This window comes from Ochotona curzoniae, unplaced genomic scaffold (genome assembly GCF_017591425.1).
Source record: "Ochotona curzoniae isolate NIBS_2020 unplaced genomic scaffold, NIBS_Ocur_1.0 contig_908, whole genome shotgun sequence".
Taxonomy (NCBI): Eukaryota; Metazoa; Chordata; class Mammalia; order Lagomorpha; family Ochotonidae; genus Ochotona; species Ochotona curzoniae.
The window spans coordinates 15,572,019-15,597,331 of record NW_024466607.1 but is presented as its reverse complement, the minus strand read 5'-3'; the positions used below and the strand labels follow the sequence as shown (position 1 = coordinate 15,597,331).

General features: G+C 52.1%; 2 protein-coding genes across 3 annotated transcripts in view; both read right to left on the bottom strand.

The window, feature by feature from the left end:
- Nucleotides 1–2,254, bottom strand: part of BSN (bassoon presynaptic cytomatrix protein) — an 81,462-nt gene extending 79,208 nt beyond the window's left edge. The window contains exon 1 of the mRNA XM_040995011.1: nucleotides 2,031–2,254. Within this exon, the coding sequence (XP_040850945.1) occupies nucleotides 2,031–2,254 (224 nt within the window). The remainder of the gene's footprint in view (nucleotides 1–2,030) is intronic.
- A 13,120-nt stretch (nucleotides 2,255–15,374) lies between these two features.
- Nucleotides 15,375–25,313, bottom strand: part of DAG1 (dystroglycan 1) — a 66,769-nt gene continuing 56,830 nt past the window's right edge. For both annotated transcript variants that reach the window (XM_040994474.1, XM_040994473.1), the window contains exon 3: nucleotides 15,375–18,265. In XM_040994474.1, the coding sequence (XP_040850408.1) occupies nucleotides 15,866–18,265 (2,400 nt within the window). In that variant the 3' untranslated portion in view covers nucleotides 15,375–15,865. The remainder of the gene's footprint in view (nucleotides 18,266–25,313) is intronic.

The window sequence follows — 25,313 nt, the reverse complement described above, 5'->3', positions numbered from 1 at the left end:
CTCCTCTAGCCACCTCTGGGAGGGGTGTGGCTGCTCTGAAATGCACCTTCTTGCTGGCAACCAGCAGGTCCCTGTGCCAGGCTTCTTTCCTGAAGGCTCAGAAGCACATGCCACGGGGCTTCATCAATGGGCCAATCTGTTCAGCAGCATCTCAGAACAGAACAGGCTAAATTTGGAATCAGGTATCTGAGATGCTCTGCTGAGAGGGAATGGGAGCTGTTCTGACACCAAAGACGAAACCAACCATGGAATTGCCAGGCTAAGCCAGGTATCAGCTGGAAGAGTAAGTCCATCTCCTATGGGTCCCTCATTCTGAGCTTTGGGGACACAGGGCCAGATCGCCTCCTGATCTGAGAGTTGCTCGTGTGTGAGCCCTGTGCAGAGCCAAACAAGAAAGAGAGAGAGATGGTGTGACTGACTGCTAATTGTAGCAAGGGCTTCCAGCTTTCCTCACTCACAGCCGTTGGCCCTGCAGCAGAATACCTATTAAAAAGGAAACACGGACTAGGACCATGAGCAGTGGACCCCTGCCTCCTTTCAGCCCTACCCAAGTCTTCTCAAAATATTCCAGAGGCTTGGTTCTGCAACACATGAGAAGCTACAAGACGAGCAGCCTGTTTGGTTTCCAAAGAATAATGCCCGTTCCCCAAACAGAGCTCCTCCAAGCAAGGTGTTTTTCCATTTGGCTGTAGGTTTCCCTCAGAAGGAAAACACTACAGTCCAGGTGGGTCCAGGGAACACCCAGACAGCACCTCAACATACAGCCAAATGGACAGGGCTCACCACTCTGAGAACCAGTTTGCTGTCCAGCTGCATGACAGCAATAACCCAGGGAGAGAAAACAAAGCCCACCTCTGAAAAGGATACTTGCACGCTTGCCTGGCTGCAAGCAGGTTTCAGGCCACCCATGGGAGCTTTCTGACCACTAGCTAAGAAACATGACTGGTGAAAAAATAAACACAAGAGACAAGTAGCTGGAGAGCTGAAGAATCAAAAATGACACTTCCTCAGACCTGAGGAAAAATGCATTCTTCCCCCGCCCAGACCCCAGGCTCTGCTACTCCCCACGTCTAGTTGGTGTCAAGATGATGCCTTCCATTTTATTCTGCCACCTCTTGGTTACTCCCTGAAGTGTTCAGTTGGCTGACAATCTATCTTGGCATTCCCCTCTACTGCGTCCACTGCTACTTGATTATTTTCTTGGGACCTGGGTCTGGCATACACCTAAAGCGAATGGGTTTCATAGTATTCGATCAGATACACTCTGTGTCAAGCATTCCATGAGGGTTTTGGCTTTTCCACGGCTTTGAGCCGGTTGCTCTACATCATGAGGCAACAAGAACCTCTCTGGTGGTAGAGGATGTGTTGGCATTTTTGCTTCGCCCCAAAAGTGTCTCACCAAGCCTTCCCGAAAGCACATGACCCTGTTAGTACAGTCAAACCTACTGGTGTACGGTGGGGGCTGTTTTCTTTCTTCCAGCGATGGCTAAGCCACCAAATGCCTGAGGAAAGTGCAAGACCAAGATCACGGTTCAACTATGCCCGCATCTTTCTGTTCCTCACCATGACACTTATCTCCCTTGACAGCCACTCCCATTGTGCTGCTTCCTAGGCCCAACACAATGAACATCTGCAGACACTGGCAGACAAGGAGGACGTTTTCCATCCCACTGCTTCCCTGTGCAGAGGGACCAGGCTAAGGTTACATAAGCCCTTCCTGGGCGGTTGGGCCCACCTCTAGGGGGAGAATGAATTTGGGGTTCGTGATGGAGTCACGGTCTGCAGGCCCTGACTGACCCTGTGGCTCGTCAACCCTGCCTCCGCAAAGCAGGGTAGCTAGAATGGGAAGGCGCGCTTCCCTTCCTCCCTCCACGCCCCGCGAGGTGGGTACCTCATGACAGCCTGTCACGATTCAAAGCCATGGCCTGACGTGCAATCTGCATGTCCACACTAGACCGAGGAGTCCCAGGGCCCTAGACCAGCCTCAGGCAGCAGCTCCCCGCCCCCCGGGCGCCGAGACGCGCGCTTACCTGCCTGAGCCCGGACCGGGACCGGGACCGGGACCAGGGCCAGGGCCAGGGACCGGTGGTCCCACGGTCACCCGCGCCGCGCCCGCCACGGGGAGCTGTCCACCGCCGACTGGTGCTGAAGGCGGCTTCCCTGCGCCGGGGCCCGGGCCAGGGCCGGGGCCAGGGCCTCCCGGAGGCAACAGCCCGTCGCCAACGCCGCCCTCTAGGCTGGCCTCGTTGCCCATGGCAGGCAGGCAGGCGGGAGGGCGGGCGAGGTCGGGGTCGCACTACGCCCAGGCGGGCGGCTCCCGGGCGGGTGCTCACACTCTCGGAGCCGCCGCCGCCATCTCCCAGCTCTGCTCGCGCCGCCGCCTGCCGCCGCGCATGCGCGTCGCTCTCACCCCTTTCCCTACACACGCCTCCCCTTTCCACCTCCCGCGCGCGCTCCCGCTAGCCTGAGAGGACGCGTGTGCGCGCGCCTGCCTCGCGGTCGCTGGGAGAAGGCCTCCGGCGCCCGCGCATGCGCTCCCCGGGGCAGCAGCACACCGCCTCGAGCTGGCCGGGCGGGCAGGGGTCGTAGAATGTTCCACAGGATTAGTGTGGAAGGTCACCGGCAGCTAGAAGTGGTCGTGGAATTAGTGGTGCTTTCGGCCCCGGAAACGCGGGAGTGGAGACTGCCTCAGCGGGCGGGGAGTCTTGGGGCCGCCCGCCTGTGGCCTCACAAGATGCCAAGGAATTGCAACGGAAAATGAACAACGGTGTTGAAAGACACAACGTCCTAAGAGGAAGGAGAGAGGATGCAGTAGGGCCGGATGGCCAGGGTCTCAACGGCCGGTGGAGGATTGAAGCCCGAGTGCGAGCCAGGAGGGATTCACTCTGAGGGCTGGGCCCAAGAAGAAATCTCAAGAAGTGCCCGGGAAAGAGAGAAGTTGGTCAGGGCTGGTCTGAAAGCAGCTGGAAGGCTGCCTCCGCAGGCCCTGGGACAATGACCTTGGAGATGGGGGCAAGGGCGGGGACCTGGAGCTCTGGCTGCAGGTGAGGCTGCAGGTGGCCTGTGTGTTGAGAGCTCGCTCCATGTGGGGTTTGCAGGCCGACAGAGGTGTCTGCACTTTCTCCCGGGACAGTATTTCCTAGACGAGCCAATGTTCCAAATTCTCCCTGGCTTCATCAATGTAAGAAAATGCCAATGGGGTATTTTCAAAGGACGTGACCGGCCTCAGTGCAGCCATAGCAGAAACCTCCAGCTACACAGACTGTCCTGGTGCCGTGGCTCAACAAGTTAAACCTCCACCTTCAAGCACCAGCGTCCCTCCACCTTCAAGCACCAGCGTCCCATGTGGGTGCTGGTTCTTGTTCGAGCTACTCTACTTCCCATCCAACTCCCTGCTTATGGACTGGGAAAGTAGTGGAGGATGGCTCAAGTTCTGGAGCCCCTGCACTCACATGGAAGACCAGGAAGAAGCTCTTGGTTCCTGGCTTCAGATCAACTCAGCTCATGCCATCGTGGCTACTTGAGGAGTGAACCAGCAGATGCAAGATCTTTCTCTCTGTCCCTCCTCCCTGTAAATCAGTCTTTCAAATACAGATACATTTTTTTAAATGTTTAAGCATTTTTAAAGTGGGGAAAAAAAAGCTGCAACTGCTAAAACATGTTTGCAACTCTGCTTATTTGCTTTGTCTGTAATGCAATCTATAACCATCACTGTTCTCTTCTTGGAGTAGTTCTCCTTTTCTTTTCCTTTTTTTCCTGGTGTAGTTCTAAACAAACAATTCTAACAAGTCTTCCCACACAAGGCCTCTGCTGCAGTCCTGTTTGCCCAGCATCTGTTCTAGACAGCCCATCACCTGCCCCATCTTGGGCTACATTTGAGAAGATTGTGACTCCCAAAGTACTCAGCCAATGAGGAATTAGGGGAGAGGACCTGCAGCCTGATTAAAGGGTGCTTGGTTCCTGCAGAGTCACAGATAAAAAGCCTTTCTTCTCCCCACTTTCATGTGTTTGGGTCAGTCCTTCAGGGGGAAGCTGCCCTTCACGGGTTTATTCCCACAGTGGATCATGATGTAGAAGGGCTTAAATAACTTGGATCCATCTTTTTTAGTAAGATTTATTTATTTTATTTGAAAGGCAGAATTACAGAAAGAGAGGAGAGAAACAGATCTTTCATCCGCTGGTGTACCCTCCACACCCCCCCCCCCACAATGATGGCAGCAGCCAGGCCAATGCCTGGAACTCCACTGAATCTCAGGTGAGTGGCAGGGGCCCAAATGCTTGAGCCATCTTCTGCTACTTTCCCAGACAGGTGGAACGGGGAGCTGGATTGAAAGGGCGGCAGGTGGGACTTGAACTGTTACTCACATGGGATGACGGTGTCTGTCACATGTGCCACCATGCCAGTCCCAACTTGGACCCATTCTACAAACCCACTTAATTTAATCATAAGGATTGTGTCACATGGGATTTCAGCAGTTCTTTTTTAAAATTTATTTTTAATAGAAAGGCAGATTTTACAGGGAGAAAGGAGAGAGAGAGAAAGAGCGCTCTTCCATCTGCTGGCTTACTCCCCAAATGGCTGCAACAGCCAGAGTCAACCCAAAGCCAGGAGCTTCTTCCAGGTCTCCCATGCAGTTGCATCATCACAAGGCTTTGAGCCATTCTCCAGTGCTTTCCCAGCCCACAAACGGAGCTAGATTGGAAGTGGAGCAGCTAGGACAGAACTGATGCCCAAATGGGATGCAGTGCAGAGTGGAGGATTAGCCTGATGTGCCACTGCACTGGCTCCAATTTCAGCAGTTCTAACCTGGCTGGGGAATAATCAGGTGTTTCCATGAACACACATGGGCAACCTGATGCAGGCACCTGTGCAGTGTCAGTTCTGGCCCTCCCTGGGCCTGCAGTCCTGAACTGCTAGATGGGGTGAATAAAAGAGCAAGCACAGCCAGGTAATAGGCATGCAGAGCCACCTCTCTCCCCAGTGTTGTCTATTGACTGGGTTCTGCTGCCCTTCAGGCTGAAGGACCCATCCTTGCTGGAACCACTTGGGACAAAGAGACCCTCCCTGCCCATACTGTGGCCCTCACTGTGCCTCCCCCTTAGTGAAGGGTGTTGTGATAGCAACTATAGGTGCACATTTAGGTCCCACAGGTGTCCACATCTCATTCCTGCCACTCCCCACATGGCACCTGTGTGACTTCCTAGCCTTCAAAGTTGGGATATTAGTAGCACCTGACACACACATCACAACTCTATTATTATTTGGCCCTGTGGTGAATTTAGAGGTTTTGTGTCATACTTTCCCTCCTGGGCAAGAAACACACATGTATGCATGTGCCCACACGTGTGTGCACTCACACACACACACACACACACACAAGCACTATGGGCAAGCCCTGGCCTGACCCTGTCCAAACACAGACTGTTCTGGCTTCACAAACACCAGTTGGTATGGCTTGGGTAACTTGGAAGGGGGGAAAGGATGTTTATTTCTTGTCTGTAGAAGCCCCAGGAGCTGCAACTTTCCACATGTTTAAGTCAACAGGCCCTGGTTCCTGTGGGGGTAATTAGTCCTACCCAATCAGCAGGCCTAGGGAGTTGGTTCCACACAGTGGACTCCTGACTGTGAGCAGACCATCCCTCCCCAAGAGTCCCTGCTGCCTTGGTGACAGCACAGCCCAGGGAGTCCAGGAAGGCTCCAAGTGTGGGTTGGTAGTGGCCCCTCTCCTCCTCTCAAGTTTTGCCTCTGCAGAGCACCCCCCAGGAAGTTGTCTGCCCTGGCCTATGTCTGCCCTGGCATTCAGCCCAGGGACTCCTGGCAACCACAGTGTGGTGCTGGCCTCTAGCTGACCAGCACCCAAATTCAGTCTCCCATTTATATTCACTGATTCAGGATCATTTCCTTCTCTAACCAAACTTGGTATCCTCAGCCAAAAGACCCTATCTGACGTGGTCTGTGCCCTAGACTGCCCCTCACCCTGTTCCAGCTGCTGACATGATAAGTACCCACTCTGAGTTTACATTTGGCTTCTCACAGAGAAGATAGTTGCTGGGCTGTCTTCACTCAGCCAGGAAAATTCACTTCACTTGATGACCAGTGAATAAATACATCTCAGCTGGTACAAATTGGCTGAGTGGTGTGCTCGGTCCCACCCCCTTCCTGCTGACCCACCAAGGATGGGATGAACCTGGGAACTGCGCAAAGGTTTGCCAGCCCCTCAGTCTTCACTTGCTGAAAGTATCTTCTTCCCAAGTTAGTTTGACAGGTGACATGTGGAAGATGTGGTGGAGAAAGTCCAGAGAGAAGAAGAATCTATGCACACACCGAGACAGGCCATTGGGTGGACAGGTGTTCTCTCGCTTGTCCAGCTGTGCTCCTTGTGGAACATTAGAGAGGAGACAAAAAGAAAAATTAGGGCCCAGCGTGGTAGTCTAGCAGCTAAAGTCCTCACCTTGAACGCACAGGGATCCCATTTGGGTGCTGGTTCTAATCCTGGCTGCTCCACTTCCCATCAGCTCTCTGTGTGTGACCTGGGAAAGCAGTCAAGGACAGCCCAAAGCCTTGGGACCCTACAACCATGTCGGAGAGGCGGAAGAAGCTTCTGGCTCCTGACTTCAGATTGGCTCAGTGCCAGCCATTATGGTCACTTGGGGAGTGAAACATCAGATGGAAGATCTTCTTCTATGTCTCTCCTCCTCTCTGTATATCTGACTTTGCAATACAAGCAAATCTAAAAAAGAGAGAGAGAGAGAAAAGAGAAAAGTAATAGAGAAAAATAATAATACTAATCAACTCAAGTAGGAAAAGGCCCAGTCACAACCGGCTTCCTGCTAGGGTGAGTGGGTGTGATTAGACACTGGCAGATAGTGTTGGGGAACTAAAGGATGGCAGGACCACCCTAGGAGCAGTAGCCAGAGAGCAGCTGGGTCACAGACAAGGCAGCCTGCAGACCTAGGGAGCAACGGCAGGAAGGGCAGAGCCCCAACTCGGGCCTCCCTGCTTCCTCCTCCTACAGCCCAGGTCACCTTACACTAACATGTAAAGCATGGCAGCCTCCATGGGGAAGGGGGAAGCTCAATGGAAAACTTCACAGATCAGGGTGGCAGTGTGGAAGACAGTTGGGAAAGGCATGATGGCAGCACTGGGATCTGTCTGCTTCCACGGGCTCCCAGAACTCTGTGCCCTTCTTCGGTCTCCTTGCCCTCTCTTCCTCTGGGAAGTAGCAACAGAACTGGAGAGAAGGGAAGGCCGGAGAAGCAGGGGCTTTGCCTCCAGGACATGTCCTGCTGGCACTGCCCATGACTCCCAGGTCAAGCCTCAGACTGGAATGAGGCTGCCAAAAAGAAGCCTGGTCTGTTCCTCCGAGGCTGCCCTCAACAACCTCAATGGTGTACCAACAGTTTCAATAGCTCTAGGTGGATCAGGGACAGAGGAGAAGGTTGGATAGACAGAAGTTGCTTGAGAGGGGCTGGCACTGTGGCTCAACAGGTTAATTTCCACCTTCAAGCACTGGCAGGTGCCAGTTCATGTATCAGCTGCTCCATTTCCCATCCAGCTTCCTACTTACAGCCAGGAAGGCAGTGGAGGATGGCCCAGTTCTTAGGACCTGCACCTGCATGAGAGATACAGAAGTTCCTAGGTTTGGATCGGCTCAGCTCCAGCAGTTGTTGCCATTTGGGGAGTAAACCAGCAGATGAAGGATCTTTTCCTGTCTCTCCTTATCTCTCAAAATCTGCCTTTCCAATAAAAATAAATCTTAGAAAAAAAGAAATTGCTTGCCTGCAGAATTTCAAACTTGCATTGTGTGGTGGGAACAAAAAGCAGTAAAAATCGTCAGCAGTGTTTAGCACCAGCCTAACCCTACCGCCCATGCACTGCTACCAAGAAAGCTCATTAAGCCCCGTCGCTGTTAGTTACACACTTCCGCAAGCTTGTTGTGACAGGAAAAAATCATGACGCTGCTGTTTCTCCTCTAACTTGTAAGCGTCGAAGTCAAAACAAGACTGCTTTCCTGCCCCTCTGTGCTTCCACAGACAAGCTCCTGTCCCTGTCTAGCTCAGTCACACATGCACTCCTCCTTCTTGAGCAAGCCAGACCCCAAGAAGATGTGGGATCTGCCAGACAAAGACTGTTCCAGGAAGCTGTTAGGAAATGCCACCTGAATTCCTACTGTGATGCTTCCTATCAAGCTCCCAGTTCCCTCAGTGCTCTCCTCCCACCTCTGTTCCACGGAGGCAGGACAACTGCCCCATGTGGAAAGTCCTGCCCCATGGCTGCCTCCTGACCAGTTTAGAGAGTTGAGGGTCAGAGGAGTTGAGGATGGTTCATTCAAAGGAACAACTCGCTTGGCCCCTCTGTCAGACTAAGTTCTGCTTGGCTTCTGAAAATTCTCTTAGATAGGGGTCCTCCTCTTGAGCCCTTTGTGTTTCTCCTGCCACAATCCCATTGTTACAAAACACCTTTTAGGGGCCGGCACTGTGGCATGGTGGGTAAAGCTGTGCCTACAAATCCCACATCCCATAAGGGCACTTGGTTGTTATGCCAGAGGCTCCAATTCTTCATTTTTTTTTAAAAAAAAGATTTATTTATTTTTATTGGAAAGTTAGATTTACAGAAAGCAGGAGAGACAGAAAAGATCTTCCATCTACTGGTTCATTACCCAAGTGGCCGCAACAGCTAGAGCCAAGTTGATCCAAAGCCAGCAGAAGCTTCTTCCAGATCCACATGAGTTCAGGGTCCCAAGGCTTTGGGCCATCCTCTACTGCTTTCCCAGGTTGCAAGCAGGGAGCTGGATGGGAAGTGGGGCTGCCAGAACACACACAGGAGGCCATATGGGATCCCAGTGCGTGCAAAGTGAGGACTTGAGCCACTAGGCTACCACATTGCGCTGAACTGCTCTACTTCTCATCCAGCTCCCTGCTAATTGCCTGAGAAAGCAGCACAAAATAGCACATGTGCTTGAGTCCTGACATCCACGTGATGGATATCCAGAAGACACTTCTGGCTCCTGGTTTTTTCCTGGCCAATTCCCAGTGACTGGCAGTCATCTGGGCAAGAGAGAAACAGCTTTCACCACCCAGGATCTTGAGCCATGGGGTGCAGTCACTCTCCCCACTGAGCCCCATCGCTGTCCGACAGGAATAGATATTAGCAGGACTCCTCTACTCTGTCATCTTGACAGCAAGGCCAGTGAGCCCTTGCCATCTAGGATGGCTGGACAGAATGGGGCAGGGAGTGAGACTGTGATGGGAGCCAGGGTGCGCCAAGCCAGGCAATATGAGGAGAGCCTGCCCAAGTTCTGCTGTTGACGCAGCAGCAGGTTATCAGCTCAGTAGTAACACCTGGGAATGCGCTGCTAGGTAGGTATCCATAACCCCCTCCAGCTGGCAGGCCTGGCGTGGGCATCGGCTCTCTGGAAAGGCAGTCTTTCTGACAATGACCTGACATTGCAGACAGAGTTACTGAGACTGAGCATCCTCCATCTGCTACCCTAGGGAGCAGAAAGGTCAGATGTCTGCCAAGTCTCCCTCCCTTCCACCCGCTTTTGTTGAATGCTAATTCCAACTGGGCCCACCTGTCAGCTCCAACTCGGCCTCAGGGATTGTCTTTGAGCTTCCAGGATGAAGATGGCCCCTCTCTCAGTCCTGTCTCCCTCTCAGAGGATCCTGCAGTGCCATGAAGGAGCTGATTAGCTGCCTGGGGCTGAGGGTGGGGCTTGAGGGATGCAGTGGCCCTAAGCAAGAGCTGCTGGAGTCCCGTTGGCACCCTGAGCCTCCCACTGGACACAAGGGAGAGCTGCTTCTGCCTTTGCACGCACACAACAGCTGCTCCCCAAACAGGCGCAGGACTGCAGTCCTTTCAACAGCCACTGTGCCCAAGGCCTGGCCCAGCCAACAAGGCACATGCCCCCTGAGGACAAATTCATCTAGGACAAAGCTGGCACCTCCCCTACACATGCCCACAGATGAGGTGCTAACACCTCAATGCCTCCTGTCATAGACAAAGCCAGCACCTCTTTATTAAAAAGAAGAAAGGAATTACTACAGTAGGGGTAAAGAAGTCTTCCATCTGTCAGTTCTCTCCCCCAAATGGCTACAAGACAGCCAGAGCCTGGCCAGGCCAAAGCCAGGAGCATGGAACTCCATAGGAGTCTCCTATGTTGGTGGCAAGAGCCCATTCATTTGAGCTATCTTCCACAGCTTTCCCAGGCATGTCAGCATGGAGCAATAGGGACTGGAACCAGCACTCATGTGGGATGCCAGCGTCCCGGGTAGTGTCTTAACCCACTGTGCCACAATACCAGCCCCTAGGCAGCCCCCTTCTCCACCTGGTTCTCCTACAATTTGTAACAGAGGTGTTGAGCAGCACGGGCTCCAACATGGCCTCAAACTTGGGCTCTGTTAGCCCTCTGCATCGTAACACTGATGCACCATGAAGACCAAAGGCAATAACACCGTCAGCCTTGGTCCTGGGGACCCTGGTCAGCTGCCAATTGGATGGATGATTCCTACTGTCCCCGTGTGCCTGAAGCTGAAGAGATGGCTCCTCATACCAGCTGCCCTAGTCCCAACTGCTTGCAGTACCAGAGTCATGGACTAGGGGGACCCCCAACCTCACTATTAGAGGTGTGGGGCTTTATGTAGGACTCTCCCAGATCCCATGGCTAGGCTGAAAGAGGAGAGACAAGCAACAAGCGCCAGCCCCAGAGTGCGCAGTCTGACACGGGACACCACGGGTTACGAAGCCCGCCAGCAAAGCAAAAGCAAAGACAAGGAAATGCGCAAAGGAAGGGTTCGTACTGGTCCCTGACTACCTTCATCTAAATTCGGAGTCTACTTGTGGAACTCCCGACCTCATTCCTCCTGTTTTCCCCCAAGCCCCAAGCTCCTGCAGGAATCAACAGGTGCCTGAATCCCAGCCCCTTACCCTCGGGCTCTCAGCTGCGCCTTCTCCCCGCCCACAGCTGCGCTCGGTCCCGCCCTGCCCCGGGCTTTTACCCAATCCCCTGCCGGCTCGGCTCTCGGCCGGGCTCCGCCTTTCCCGTCCCGGGAGCCTTAGTCCCGCCTACGCTCGGTCTTAACTCGGCCCACCGCGGGCGGCTTGGCGCTCTGGCGCCACCTCCCGGAGGCCGGGCGCTATCCGTCCTTCCACCTTGAGTGGCTGGGACTCCGCTGAGCTCACGGGAAGAGGGGGAGCACTAGGAGCTGTTAACCAGCATTGAGGTCTGCACCATCCCCACTCTGAACCTGCTCAGTGACCTGGTCCTGGCCACACGGAGCCGTCCACAGGGATACATACAAATCAAGTTCTCCTGGCCTCAGACGAAGCTCCCACAACGCTGAGGGAAGTAGGGTCCTGAGTATCCTCCCCTCAAGCAGCCCTCTCCTGCAGGAGCACCCCAATACTAGCCTGTGTGTACTAGAACCAGCCTCATCTCCTCTAGATCTTCTAGAAGTTTCAAATAATTGCAATTCTGCAACAGAAACAAATTTCATAATCAGAAAACACCCCCGGGGTAGATATCTGACTCAGTTGCTTAAGTGGCTGCCTGGACCTGGAATGCTTGCATCCCATATCCAGTGCCTGATTGGAGTCCTGGCTCTATCGCTTCTAACCTAACTTGGCTTCTAACCTAACTTGGCGTTAACGCACACTCCAGGAGGCAAGAGATGTCGGCTCAGGGACTGGAGTGCTGGGTGTCCTTGCAGAAGACCCAAGACTTCTCGCCTCCTGACTTCAGTATAGCCTTGGTGGTTGGTGGGCATTTGGAGGAGTGAACCAGTGGAGGGAAGGTATGCCCGTTTTTCAAATATAAATTAGACAACTTAAAGTGTGTCATACTTTGTGTAGATCCTCCCCTAAATTAGTCCCAAGACTTGATCAGTCACAGCCACAGTCACCATGCTTTAAGACACAGTGAAGAAAATGCGCTAATTTGCAAAAGGACAAGCCACCCACGGATTTAGGGATCTAAGATGACAAGAGTGAAGCTCACCCTGAGTGTGATGCTTGGATTGTGTCTTCCTCCTTGTAGAGGAGCTGGGAAGCAGCCCTGCTTGGGAATTTTGCTCGCCTGTTGTGGACAAAGGGAGGACGAGGCTGGCCACAAACTCATAGACATACATGATTTGCAGGCCAGGGAGCTCTGGCCTGGGACCAGCCCCTGGACCTTGTCCCATGGTAGTGCCTTCACTCATGCCGATGGAAGGCATTCATCCAGTCTTACTTTGATTCTATACCCTTATTGCAGGTATGGGCGGGGGGGAGGGACGAGGAAGACCCATTATTTCAACCCTAGTCACTGGTTGCTGGAACCCCATGGAGACAGTTCCTTTACGGGTCAGGAACCGGACAAAGGGATCCTAGCACTTGCCCTTGTCAGAGGCCGGTGCACTGGAGGATTCTTGTAGCAGCCCCCATCTCCCTCAAGGAAGTGTCACATAAATGTGCCAGGAATGCTGGGGACAGGGGCCGCATATCCTAGGAGCTTCTGTCCTTCCTGCTCTGGCCTTACTATTCTCTAAGGCCACGAATTCACTTAAAGTCTTAGGAGAGACCTTAAGCAGGATTTCCTGACATGAAGCAAGGACAGAGCTACTGCGTCCAGGTCCATGGGGTGAGCCACGCTAGGAGCCTCTCCTTGACCACTTTGTGTGAAACACATGCTCAGATCCTAACTCTGTAAGAAGGTATCTGACCTTCATCGACTCCCTACCCCCTGAAGCTCCTTCTGCCAGATGGGATAACATCCTCTCTGGAACTTAAAGGCAGTGAGCTGAGGTACAGAACGCAGCCCACAGGAGGAGAGCGCCAAATAGCTAGTGGTAGCACAGCTGATCCCAGAAGAGCCACCAGTTGTTCAGTGACCAATGCCCTAATCCTCCTCTGAAAACAGCTGCTGTGGTTCCTGCTTCCCACACATCAAGAGGTATCCCAGGATGGCCCCATCTGCCCCTTGCTAGGCACTGACAGACATGCTCGGCCTGCTCTATTGGCCTATCTCATGCCAGGCACTTAGGGTCAGCTGCACACAATCTACAGGCCCAAGTAAGGCAAAGCAGCCTGGCCATAAACCATTCCCTTCCCTCCTCCCCCACTTCTTCCCACAGAGGGCAATGCCATTCCCACCCCGAGACTACCAGGGAGACTGCAAACCCCTAACTCTCCCAAGACAATAGGGAAGGGGTGGGGTTAGGTGTTGTCACAGGTACCCCTAAGCTTTCATCCTTGCAGGAACTCGGGGGAATGGGGAGAGAAGGGCCTACATCTGGGGAGAGCTGCAGGAGCCCACACCAAGTCCTCTTAGAGAACCCCCCAAAAAGTAAAATTTATATAGGGAGTCTGTCACCACACCTCCCAGTGGGCTTGGCCAAGGTCCTTCCCACAGCCACGGCGAAGGGGGAAATAGATGCTCCAAGGCCATGGCATTGTAATAAAGACGCTGCTTTTATTTAGTTTGATATGTTTCTATACAGAATGCAGAAAACACATCGTAAAATCATGTAGAAGGAAATCAAAACACGTCAGTGGTTGGTGAACTTGAGTGTGAGAGTGGCTCTCCGTCTAACAGAGTCCAACGGCCGACTAGCCAGCCCAGCACGCAGGGGAGGCTGCCTGTGAAGGCATTGTTGCTGTTATTATTCTGTTCACTGCCCCATCGGCTCCGGTTGCTAAGGCAACAGGCCATTGGGGCCAGGCCTGTCTCTGTGCAGCGGTGCCCGATGGTGGGGTTGCCTGCGGCAACGGAGCTCTTTGGAAGGCCTTTCAAAGCCCTTACCTGGAACAGTAGGAATTGTTTATTTTTTGACAAGGTCATCAGAAAGAATCTCACCCGGGTCAGATTCCACTTGTGCTCCTGACTCTGAGGCATCAGGGAAACTCTGGCTTGGACCAGGGCTTGGAGGCTCCAGGCCCAATAGTCACTGCTGTCCACTGGGAGCTCCCACAGGGGCACCGCTTATTTCGGAGGACCCTGCTAGGGACTGGGGTCTGGGGCCTGTGGGAGGAGAGCCAAGCAGAAGAGCCCTCCAGACATGGCAGAAGGGAGATCCTGCCCCTCCTGGCCAGCCCTGCCCTGCCCTCCTGAGGCAGCACACACATGAACCCTCTGCAAAATAGTCGATATGGCTTAGAAAGTAGTTGCTCCGGATCCACCCACCCACCCATCCCAGACCAGGAGAGGGCGACATTATTGCGAAAGGCATTCCTCCCTAAAAGGGACCCAAAATAACTTGGACACCAAGAAAAGTCATGCTGCTTCCAAACGAGGAGAGTCGAAGCACAGCGGGCGCCCCTGAGTCATGGGACAGAGATGTAGATGGACAGACGGACGTTCTTGCTAAAAAAGGCGAAAGAGGCCCAGTGTAATTCCAGAATTTAAACTGTTAGGAAAAGGGGGAGGGAGGAGGAAAAAAAAAAATCAATACGAGCAAAGCCGTCAGGGTCCATGGAATTGACACTAAGAGCTTGTACAAACTGCTGTAAGCATCACCATTTTTAATCTATTTTTTTTAATAAAACAATTTGAGGCTGTATAAAAACTTTTAGTAAAAAATTAGCTTTGAGAGCCCACAGATCTGTTACTATGAACTATTGCTGGCACTCCTCCCTGGCCACCACAGCTTTTCCAGTCGTTGGTTTGGGCCCAAGGCCGGGGACTGGAGCGCCAGAGAATAGGGGTAGACTGGGATCAGGGCAGGGCTGTGGACTGCTGGGACAAAGTGGCCAAGGTTAAGTGAGGGAAGAGCATCACATGACATAAAAATATTGCATCTTCACCAAAATGTCCCCCACTGAGTGTTTCAAAAGCTGTGGTATTCCTTTTTTGGGGGAGAGGGCGGGGTGTGAAAAGGGAAGAGGGGGAAAGAAGAAAGGTAAAAGAAAATGGGTCAATGTGGTTGAGTCCCTCTACCTCCCCAGGCGCCCCCATGAGCAGCTGGCCCACCTTGGAGCACCTAGGGTGGGGGCCATGGCCACCACTGCCTCTTGGAGTCCCTTTCCCATGGGAATGAAGACCCCCTTGGTGGTGGGCCACAAGCGTGCATGGGGTGGAGGTGGGGATGTCCACGGCCCAAGAGGCCCCTCCAGCTTCCAGCTCCTGTCTACCACAGGAGAACAAATCCAGCACCAGGGCCCCGGCCCCTGAGCGGGGGTCTTCTGGCCCCCGCTTAGGCTCTGGGATATCAGAGCAACCAAGTTGACATAGTGTGAAAAAATAGGATTCCTTTGATAAAAAATACTGTCCCTTGGTCTTCTCTAAGTTTGAAACACCCTGGGAGCTTATTTTTAGCAAACCAATTCCCCATACCCACCCAAAAATTATACATACAAGTTTAGGTAAACAGCAGATTAAATGTAAAAACTTAACCCATTAACTTCTGAAAGTCCTTTGAATTTAATCTTTAGCTACTGTTTTCCATGTTACATCCTGCAGCTAGACACACGTGAATAGAAAAAACAGTACAGTTAGTGTTAAAGGCAAAACGCAGAGAGCCGGGGGGCTGCCCGGCACTGCCTGCGAGTTCATTCACGGTTCCTCGCGCCCCCCCAGCTATCTCTACTCCACATGGTGCTTTCAGAGCCAGCCACCAAAAACGCAGCGAAGAATTTTCTATGAACAAACAAAAAAGCTGTTAGGCAAAAATAAAAATAAAAAAAGTCCCCAAAGTCTTTCCAGCTGCTTTGGGGGGTTTGGGAGGACCAGAGAGGGCGGGCTTGTCCAGGCCCCGTGTGTCAGTGTGTGCTAGGTCTGGCGTCAGCTCCCGGTGGGTGGACAATGGTTTGCGGGCCACTGGTCTCCACAGACAACCTTGCGTTGTCTCCAGGCCCCTGCCCTACCCCTGCCTCCACCCAGGCGCTTGTGGGTTAAGGGGGCACATAAGGAGGAGGTGACCGGTAAGGGGTCATGTTCTTGGGACGCGAGCCCTTGCCCTCCATGGGTGCTGTGAAGGGTGGTGGGGGCTGGTAGGGAGGCGCATTGGGATCCTCATCCCGCAGGGGTGTGTACTCTCCCACAGTGTCCTGGTTCAGAGGAGTTGTCTCGGGCACACTCTGGTTGGGATACTCTGGTGGGGGCAGAGGGGCCTTCTCCTCTTGCAGGATGAGGGGCATGCTGGAAGAGGGTGGGGGCTTGGAGTCATCCAGCTCATCAGCAAAGATGATAGGCACACCCTTCTTGATGAAAGTGGCCTGGTCCTCCAGGGTGAGCTTGCCCTTCCGTTTCTTGCGGTAGCAGATCATGGCAATGATGCCAGCAATGAGCAGGATGGCAGCAACCACCACGGCCGGAATGACCGTGTGCAGGTAGACGTCATCCTCACTGCTCTTCTCGGGGTCCCTGTCTGGCACCTCCGTGAGGGGTGTCACTGAAGACGGGGTACCGGGCGGTGGCACTGGGATGAACTGCAGGTGCCGACAACTGCCAGAACCTGTGACGGCAACACTCAGGGCCTTGAAGTCAGGCTCCAGGGCATTGGAGAAGGCCGGCCGAGGCTGCCCATTGTCCTCAGCGATCCTCCGGCTAAGCCCAGCAATCTGCTCCTTGGGGCAGGGCTCCTGTGGCAGCGTGTTGTTGGTCCATTCCACTATAATGGAGCCATGTGTGATGTTTTGCAGGGTGATGGTGCTGCAGTTGCGGTCGCCAAAGGCAAAGGCCAGCTTCTTCACCAGGGCAATTTTCTTGTGGATGTCATTTACCACCGGTGTGGGGTCACCGGCCAGCTTGGCCTTGAAGCGTGCAGGTGCTTTGTCCCCTTGAGGGCGCTTGTGGACATGGATCTCAAAGGCATCCACAGCCGACAGGCCCCCCTTGTCGGTGGCGTGCATGAAATACTCGTGCTTGCCTACATGGCTGCTGTCAGGGAGGCCATACATGAGCTGGCTGTTACTGTTGAACTGTACCCATGACTTCTCGCCCACCAGCTGTTGTTCCCGCAGCTTCAGGGTCAGTTTCAGCTTGTCGGTGGTCGTGTCTTCCTTGTCATAGAAGGTATCTGATGGGATCTTCACCTCAAAGTAGGTGCCGACCCAGGCATCCACCCTATCAATGTGGTTCTTGAGTTCAGGGCGCTGGTTAGGTTCCCCGCCACGGGGCACCCCACTGGTGGTGGTGCGGACACGAGTTGGTGGTGAGGCCGTTTCCAGCCTAGTGCTGGGTGCCTTGGTGGTGACCCGGGGCACTGGCCTGGAGGTCCGTGGTTTCTTGGTTGGCCTGCGAGTTGTGGTGGTTGAGTCAGTTGAGGGCGTTGCTGGTTTTGGTGTGGACACACGTGGTTTTTTGGTTGTAGTTGTAGGAGGGGTAGCAACAGCTGTGGGCTCCACATAGCCAGGAATGGTCACTGTTGGGCGAATCTGACCAGGAACTGTGGTGCCAGCTTCTAGCACCCGAGTAGGCTGGATGGGGCCCAGGGTTGGAGTCTGAATAATGGCACCTCGGGTCCGAATGGTGACTGTGGGCTTCCCGGGAACAGGGTCTCTGACAGGAGGCACCATGGTCTCTGTGGGAGGAGCAATGGCTGGGGATGTTGGGGTGGGCACGATGCGGGATGGTGGCTCCTGGATGGCCGTGGTTGGGGGGCCAATGGCAGTAACAGGGGTGGGTGTGGCATGGATCTGCCGTCGGACACGTTTGGGGAGAGGCGGCTTCTTATTAGCAATGTGCCAGCCCACCACAGGGTAGCCGAGCTGGGCAGACATGGTGCCCTCCCTGGCAGGGGTTTCCACGCCACGGATGTCAGGCACACTGTTCTGGTTCAACGAGCAGCCCAGCTTCCAGGAGAGCAGAGCCCCATTCTCCACCACCTTTTTTGCATTTCCAGGACCAGCCATGAAGGCAGACATATCAAACAGTCTGTTGTTCACCACGGGCACCAGCTTCATGTGATGGAGCTCTACCTGCGAGAAGCTTTGCATCTGGTGCAGGAGGTCAAGCCTTTGCTTCGGGGTCATCTTGGTGAGATCGGCATCTAGAATCACTGTCAAGACAGTCACAGGCTCATCGGCAGCACAGGCAGAGGGCGCCAGCTCGCCTGGGTCTGGAGAGGTCGCCCGCACAGACTGTGGCTCACTGTGGTCCTCGGGGTAGACCTCGATGGAGAAGACGCTGGCCATCTGGGGGATGTGGCTGCCGTTGGCCCCCAGCCGTGCAGCACTCACTGAGATATAGTGCACCCCTTTGTCAGTGTCCAGGGGAAGGCCTTCCAGGGTGTGGCTCTGCGGATCCCAGTGCAGCCAAGATGGCAAAGCCTCCTTTCCTGCTGCTGATACCTACAAGACACACAAACATGAGCTGCAAGGGCTGCCGTCACACAGGGACAGGCCTGATGGTGGAACATTTCTGAATTCCTACTGGGGAAGTCAACTCCTTTCTTCCAGAGAATGCAAGCAACCCCATGCATCTGTCACAAGAAGACTGGGGCTATTGGATGGGTTAACATGGTAGACAAATAATTCATCCTAGGCCATACAGCATGCAGGCAACAGCATTGGCACTCAGACACAGAACTGATGCCAAGGAGCCGGAATGCTCTGGACATTCACACCAGTAGCACACTCTGGCCCACCTCTGTGACACTTCACCTGCAGAACCCAGCCAGAGTTTCACCTTAGCAATCAGCACTGCTTTCTAGTCTCACCTTACTCACTCCCTTGTCCCCTCTGCCTCTCATCTGGCCAGGAATGCCCTTCCTATCTAGGAGTGGAAATGCAGAGGCCTGGAGACAAGGCAAAGCTTCACATCCAGAACAAATTCACTTTACAACTGCTAGCTGACACTCAGGGCAGGGGAACACATTACAGAAAACACAGCTATACCTAATGTTGTAACTAATCCTCCTTCTCAAACCTCAAGAGGATCACGCCTGGAGAGGTGGACTAGAGTCAAGTGTCCTGCAACAGCACCCAGCAGGAACCCTGAGGTGCCTGTGTCTGCAGGAGAGGGTCTTCAGCCAAGTGCAGGCAATGCATGTAGAGAGACAGCTTCTGACTCCTCTCAGTGGGAAGTCCTCTCTCACAGGGACATAGTGAGCACTCAAGGCAATGCCATCCAGAGACTTCCACTGACAGCTGACACGAGGGAAGGAGACTTGCCTCCTGCTCAAACCTTTGGGAAACACCTATTGCCATCCCCACACAAGAAAGGAGGCACACTATGATCTGTCTGGAAGTGCTCTAATGGATGGCACATTCCATTGGACCCCCAGTGGCGGGGGTCAATCCAATCCTTCCACGCAGGGACTATCCCTTAGCACCTTGCTTGCTAAGGGTGGGCACTAAAATATCTCCTTTCCTGCAGCAGGAAGACTAAGTTCAGGCTTGGGTCCCTCTGCCAAAAGCCAGGAATCTGGGTGGACTGGGGAGGAGGCCCTTGGCTTGTATTTAATATTCCCTGCCAGGGTGCAGGTGTCCAGGCAGCAAACTCATCAGAAACTAGACACTGCCTCCTTCCCCTTTAGCTGAATTTCAACAGGTTTGCTACATTCAGCAAAAACCTATGAGGAGGGGCCAGCGTCGCCTAGCAGCTACAGTAATCGCCTTGAACGCGCCGGGATCCCATATGGGCACTGATTCTAATCCCGGCTGATCCACTTCCCATCCAGCTCCCTGCTTGTGGCCTCAGAAAGCAGTTGAGGACGGCCCAAAGCCTTGGGACCCTGTACCCCCATGGGAGACCTAGAGGAGGTTCCTGGCTCCTGGCTCCAGAAGGCACAGCACCGGCCATTGTGCTCACTTGGGGAGATCTTCCTCTCTCTCTCTCTCCTCCTCTCTGTATATCTGATTTTGTAATAAAAATAAATAAATCTTTTTTTAAAAAAAACCTGTAACTCTATGAGGAGACAACTTATATTCTTAGGAGTCATTATTATTGGGGTTAGCCTTTCCTAACTGCTCTCTGAGCCACTTATTGAGAATCTGTGTGAACAGTTTTGTGTTGTTGATGCCACAAATCTGAAACATACCATTATCTAATTTATGTACCACTAAGAATCTCTCATCATTTACCATCAAACAGAAGTGCTAAAATACCTATAAACAGCAATCTTCAAATCCATGGAAAGGGGCCAATATTGTGGTAAAGCACGTAAAGCTGCCATCTGTAACACCAATACCCCATATGAACCCAGGTTCAAGCCCAGTTGTTCCACTTCCAATGCAGCTCCACACTAATGTACCTGGGAAAGCAGTAGAAAATAGCCCTGGTACCTGGGAGACCCTGATGGGAGTTCCTAGCTCCTGGCTTCAGTCTGGCCCTGCCCCAGTCATAGAGGCCACTTGGGGAGTGAGCCAGCAAACAGATCTCTGTTTCTCCTTCTCTGTAACTTTTCAAATAAATCCATGAAAACATCCTAAATATATTTTTCTTAAAATTTTTCTAGCTGTAAAAACAATTCTTGTTTCAAATGTTTTGGCTAAAACCTTATGCATAAAACTGTTTTTCATTTATTTATGTTAAATATGAAAACTGCAGTACCCAAATGTAAACACATAGTTTTGCAGGGGTGGGACCCAAGCAGGAGTCCTGAAGAGTGGAGTAGGTAAGTTAGGTTATGGGCCCTGGTCTTCAGCCACCCCTGGGTGTTTCCCAAGATCATACCACAACTACCACCACAGAGATAGAGCTCGTGCAACAGAGGCAGGTGACAGAGAAAGCCTGGAATGGAGCTCTGAGTAAATCAAGTCACAGAGAAGCCAACCGCAAGACCAGGCTGGCCACACCTATGAGACATTCCTGAATGGCCAGGAAGCTGGGCCTGTGTCCAACCCTGTGTTCCACCAGCAGAGAGGTAAGCAGCTGGCACTTCTCCAATCTCTCTCCAGCCACAAAAAAAAAAAAAAAAAAAAAAAAAAACATTTCCTAACCCAGAAAACAGAGTAGGGGCCTTCCCTCCTTCAAAATATACCACCAGTATGGCTGACTTTCTACTCCATGACCTAAGCAGCCAAGTGCTGCTGTCAGACATTCCTACAGAACAAATGCAGGATTCTCTATGAACCAGGTCCCCATGGGGCTGCCTATGAAGCAGCATGCTTTATGCCAACTAACTTGTAATAGAAATTGCAAACATCAAAAATTCCAGGTTTCACCAAAGCAAGTTATAGTGCTCAATTAATTTCAAATTGGGAGATGAGAATTGTTAGCTTAATTTTCATCAATGAGAGTACTTTCTTTTACTACTGTCTACTCAAGGCTGTATGAATTTGGGGGCAAGCCAGGACAGAACAAGAGCCAAGCCTCTTCAACATACACATGTTTTCATGTGCAGATTCTGACTCCCAATACACGGCTGCAAGACAGCTATCAAACCTGCACGTGCAGACCTGAAGTAGACACTGCTCTCAGGGTTACAGAAGCTTCTTAGGTAAGAAAGAAAAGTACAAACCTGAACAGTCTAACCCCTTCTCCTCCAGATGTGTCAGTACCAGGAACATCAAAGCCCAAATAGCGTTTAAAGTTGCAACGATATATTTTAAGAGAAGGGTCTTAGGAAGCAAAAGAAAGCTAACTTCCATGAAGAACCTGGCCAAGTCACAGACGTGCCACCTCTACATTTTTAAGGCCATTTAAGGTAAAACAGCTGGGGTTCTGTGTAAGGTGTTCACTTAGCAGCTGGCAGTCTGACCCACCAGACTGCAGAGGCAAGTCTAGTATAAGATCACAGGCCCCAGTTCACAGGTCATCGAGAAAGGGCCAGAAAGCTGTCTAGTCTCAGCAATCTCTGGAGAAGATGAGACGGAAAGTGGAACTAGCTCAGCTCTGGCTGGTGTGGCCATTTGGGGGAATAAACCAGCAGACGGAAGATCTGTCTTTCCTTCCCTCAGTAACACTATCTTTCCAATAAAAATAAATCTTACAACAAACACAAGAGCTCCAGTTTTTGACTCCAGCATCCTGCTAATACAAACCCTGAGAGACAACAGTGATGGTTCACGTTAACTGGGTTCCTGCCACTCACATGGCAGGCTGCATGGACTTCTAGAAAAATTGAAGATGCATTGACTTGAAGGGCAGAGCACAGGAAGACAGAGAGAAGGGACGGAGAGTCTTCCATCTGCTGGTTTGTCTTCCAAATGGCCCAAATGTCCAGTGCTGTAGAGCCAGTGCAGTCCAATGTCAGGAACTTCTTCCTGGTCTCCCACATGGGAGCAGGGGCCCAAGGGCTTGGCCCATCTTCTACCGCTTTCCCAGGATATTAGCAGGGGGCTGAATTGGAAGTAGAACAGTCATGACTTAGCACCCATTGAACATTGGTGCTACAGGCTGCACCTTAACTCACTATGCCACAATTTCAGCTTCTCAAATTTAATATTAACCCCTCTTCTTACAGGAAAAAAAGGAAAAGTTTAGTATTGTTACAGTCATCAGTAAAACACTCAGAATGAGTCATTCAATCTAGAGGACCTCACATTATGTATATTGACTTTGTCATGGTCTCTTTCAGTCATTGTCATTTTTTGTTTAAACACAGAAGCCTGTATTTTCAGTAATTATTTGAGCTGATGAGTCTGGGCACATGCCATGCTGACAGCCCGCCCCCAAGGATGCCTTCCTTTGCCAACCCCTACTTCCCGGTGTGCTGTGCTCACAAGGGGTCCATTCAGAACTAGGGAACACCCACTCCAGGCAGGAAGAAACTGCAGTTCATCTCACACAGGCAGGGTCGCCACAAAGCTCTCAAGCATCCAGAGAAATGCTCTTTTCATGAACTCTTCTTCCTGGCCAAAGACTGCTCATTGTTCACGGCGAACAATGGAGCACCCACGCCAGCAGCCCAGGGCTCAGTCCCAGGAAGGGCTGCTCCCGGCCGGCCGACATCTTGGGTCCAGGCAAAGTCCACATTGTCGGCGGGCAAGGAACTGATGGGAACAGGAAGCAATGCCACCCTCTGCACAGGGCCTGCCAAAATGAGGCCTGAAGGGACTCCAGAGCGAGCATCCCAGTCATTTCCTGAGACACAAAAACAGCGCTTTTAGAACTTCTCTGGGATGTCACCATGCTGAGGTCAGTGGTGCCCATAGGAAACAGTACCAATCTTGAGGGGGCAAGAGTCAGAATGGATGACTTATCCTGTGGCCAATCCAGGGTGGGCTGGGACCCTCCAGACATCAACCACAGGTGCCGGTTGGGGAAGGACAGTCTCAGATCGGAAGGCAGCTGTTAGAGAAAAGGACAGCTTTGCGTACAGGCACCCAGTCTGAGTCAAGGGGGCACACACTAAGACCATCTGTTCCTGACTGTCCTGAGGCCACAGGAGACAGGAGCCGGGCAAGACAGGCATCAGATCAGCCATGAGAGCTATGAGGCCTAGAGGCAGTCCTTTCTTATAACACCTGCTCCATTGGAAATAACACTGGAGTTTAAAAAAAAAAAAAGGCAAATCAGTTGCCACACTGTCTGAGAAATCTACAAGAATGGGTTCTTTTGCAACAAAATACAATCTATGCCCATGTGCTAATGGGAAGGAAGGAAGGAAGGCAGGCAGGCAGTAAGGAAGCTAGCTCCTGGCTTACTGTGGACATCTGAGAAGTTAACCAGTAGATGGATCTCTGTCTCTCCCGCTCTATATATAATGCTTTCAAATAAGTAAATAAGATATCTTCCGTCTGTTGGTTCACTCCCAAAAAGGCTGATACAGCCAGAGCTGGGCGAATCTGAAGCCAGGAGTTAGGAGCCTTCTTTAGGCCTCCCATGTGAGTGCAGGGGCCTAAGACCTCCACTGCCTTCCCACGCCAATTAGCAGGGCTTTGTATCAGAAGTGGAATAGGTGGAACTTAAAATGGCACCCATATGGGTTACTGTCATTTATAGGCAACACCAGACCCAATAAATAAGTCTTTTAAAAAAGTCTTGGGCCAGATATGGCAGCCTAGTGGCTAAAGTCCTCACCCTGAATGTGCCGGGATCCTATACGGGTGCCGGTTCTAATCCCGGCAGTCCCATTTCCCATCTAGCTCCCTGCTTGTGGCCTGGGAAGGCAGTTGAGGACGGCCTAAAGCCTAGGGTCCCAACACCTGTGTGGAAGACCCAGAAGAAATTCCTAGCTCCTAGCTTTGGACCAGCACAGCTCCAGCTGTTGCGGCCACTTGGGGAGTGAGTCATCAGACAAAAGATTTTCCTCTCCTCTCTTTGTATCTGCCTTTCCAATAAAAATAAATAAATCTTTAAAAAACAAAAGTGTCCAGGCAGTGCTAGTGAGTAGCAGGGGATATGACAAGCAAGACTGGCCAAGGGCTACTGAAATACCCTAGTATGTCAGGTAGGAGAAAACCACACAATGCATGCAGGACCTCCAGGATACACCCCCAGGCAGGCAGATTCCTCCTCTCTCCTGACACCAAATCTGTATAGGGAAGCTCTAGCTATAGGGCATGTTACTCGACTGGCATAACAGGCATCCTTTGCAGTCCTTGGGCCCCTGCATCCACAAGGGAGATCCTGAGGAAGCTTCAGTCTCCTGGCTTTGGAATGACCCAACTCTGACTGTTGGAGGCAATTTGGAGAGTGCACCAGCAGATGGAAACTCACTCACTCTTGCTCTCTCTCTCTCTCTCTCTGTAACTCTAACTTTCCAACTAAAAAAAGGTAAATAAATCTTTCTGTAGATTTATTTATTTTTATTGCAAAGTCAGATATATATAGAGAAAAGGAGAGAGAGAGAGATCTTCCGTCTGGTGATTTACTCCCCATGTGACCGCAACAGCCAGTGCTGTGCTGATCTGAAGCCACGAGCCAGGAACTTCCTTCAGGTCTTCCAAGCAGGTGCAGGGTCCCAAGGCTTTGGCTGTCCTCTACTGCTTTCCCAGGCCACAAGCAGGGAGCTGGATGGGAAGCAAGGTAGCTGGGATTAGAACCAGCACCCATATGGGATGGCGGGGCGTTCAAGGTGAGGAATTTAGTCACTAGGCCACTGCCCTGGTAAATAATCTTTAAAATAATCTTTAAAAAATCTTTTAAATAATCTGCCCAGTAAATAATCTTTAAAAAAATAAAAGTGTGTTCCACAGTCCTGGGCCAGGCAGCATGTGAGGTCACAGAACACTGGGGTGTGTAAGTTTGCTGCCCGGCTCAAGTCTGCATTTCTTCTTGTGTACAGTCAGACAGGTTTTAACAATCCAAAGTAGGCTTGCAAGTCTCATTTCTTCTATCAGTGCACAAATATTTGAGAGCTGACATGACAGGTGGCAAGCATGTGACCTAACAAAGCATTTCAAGTGGACAAATTTGCCAAGCTGAAAGCATATAGTTCTGTGGGAAAACTGCTTTAAAAGGGTTCCAATGCCCCAGATGTCCTGGTGGAACCTGTAACAGACAGCTGTG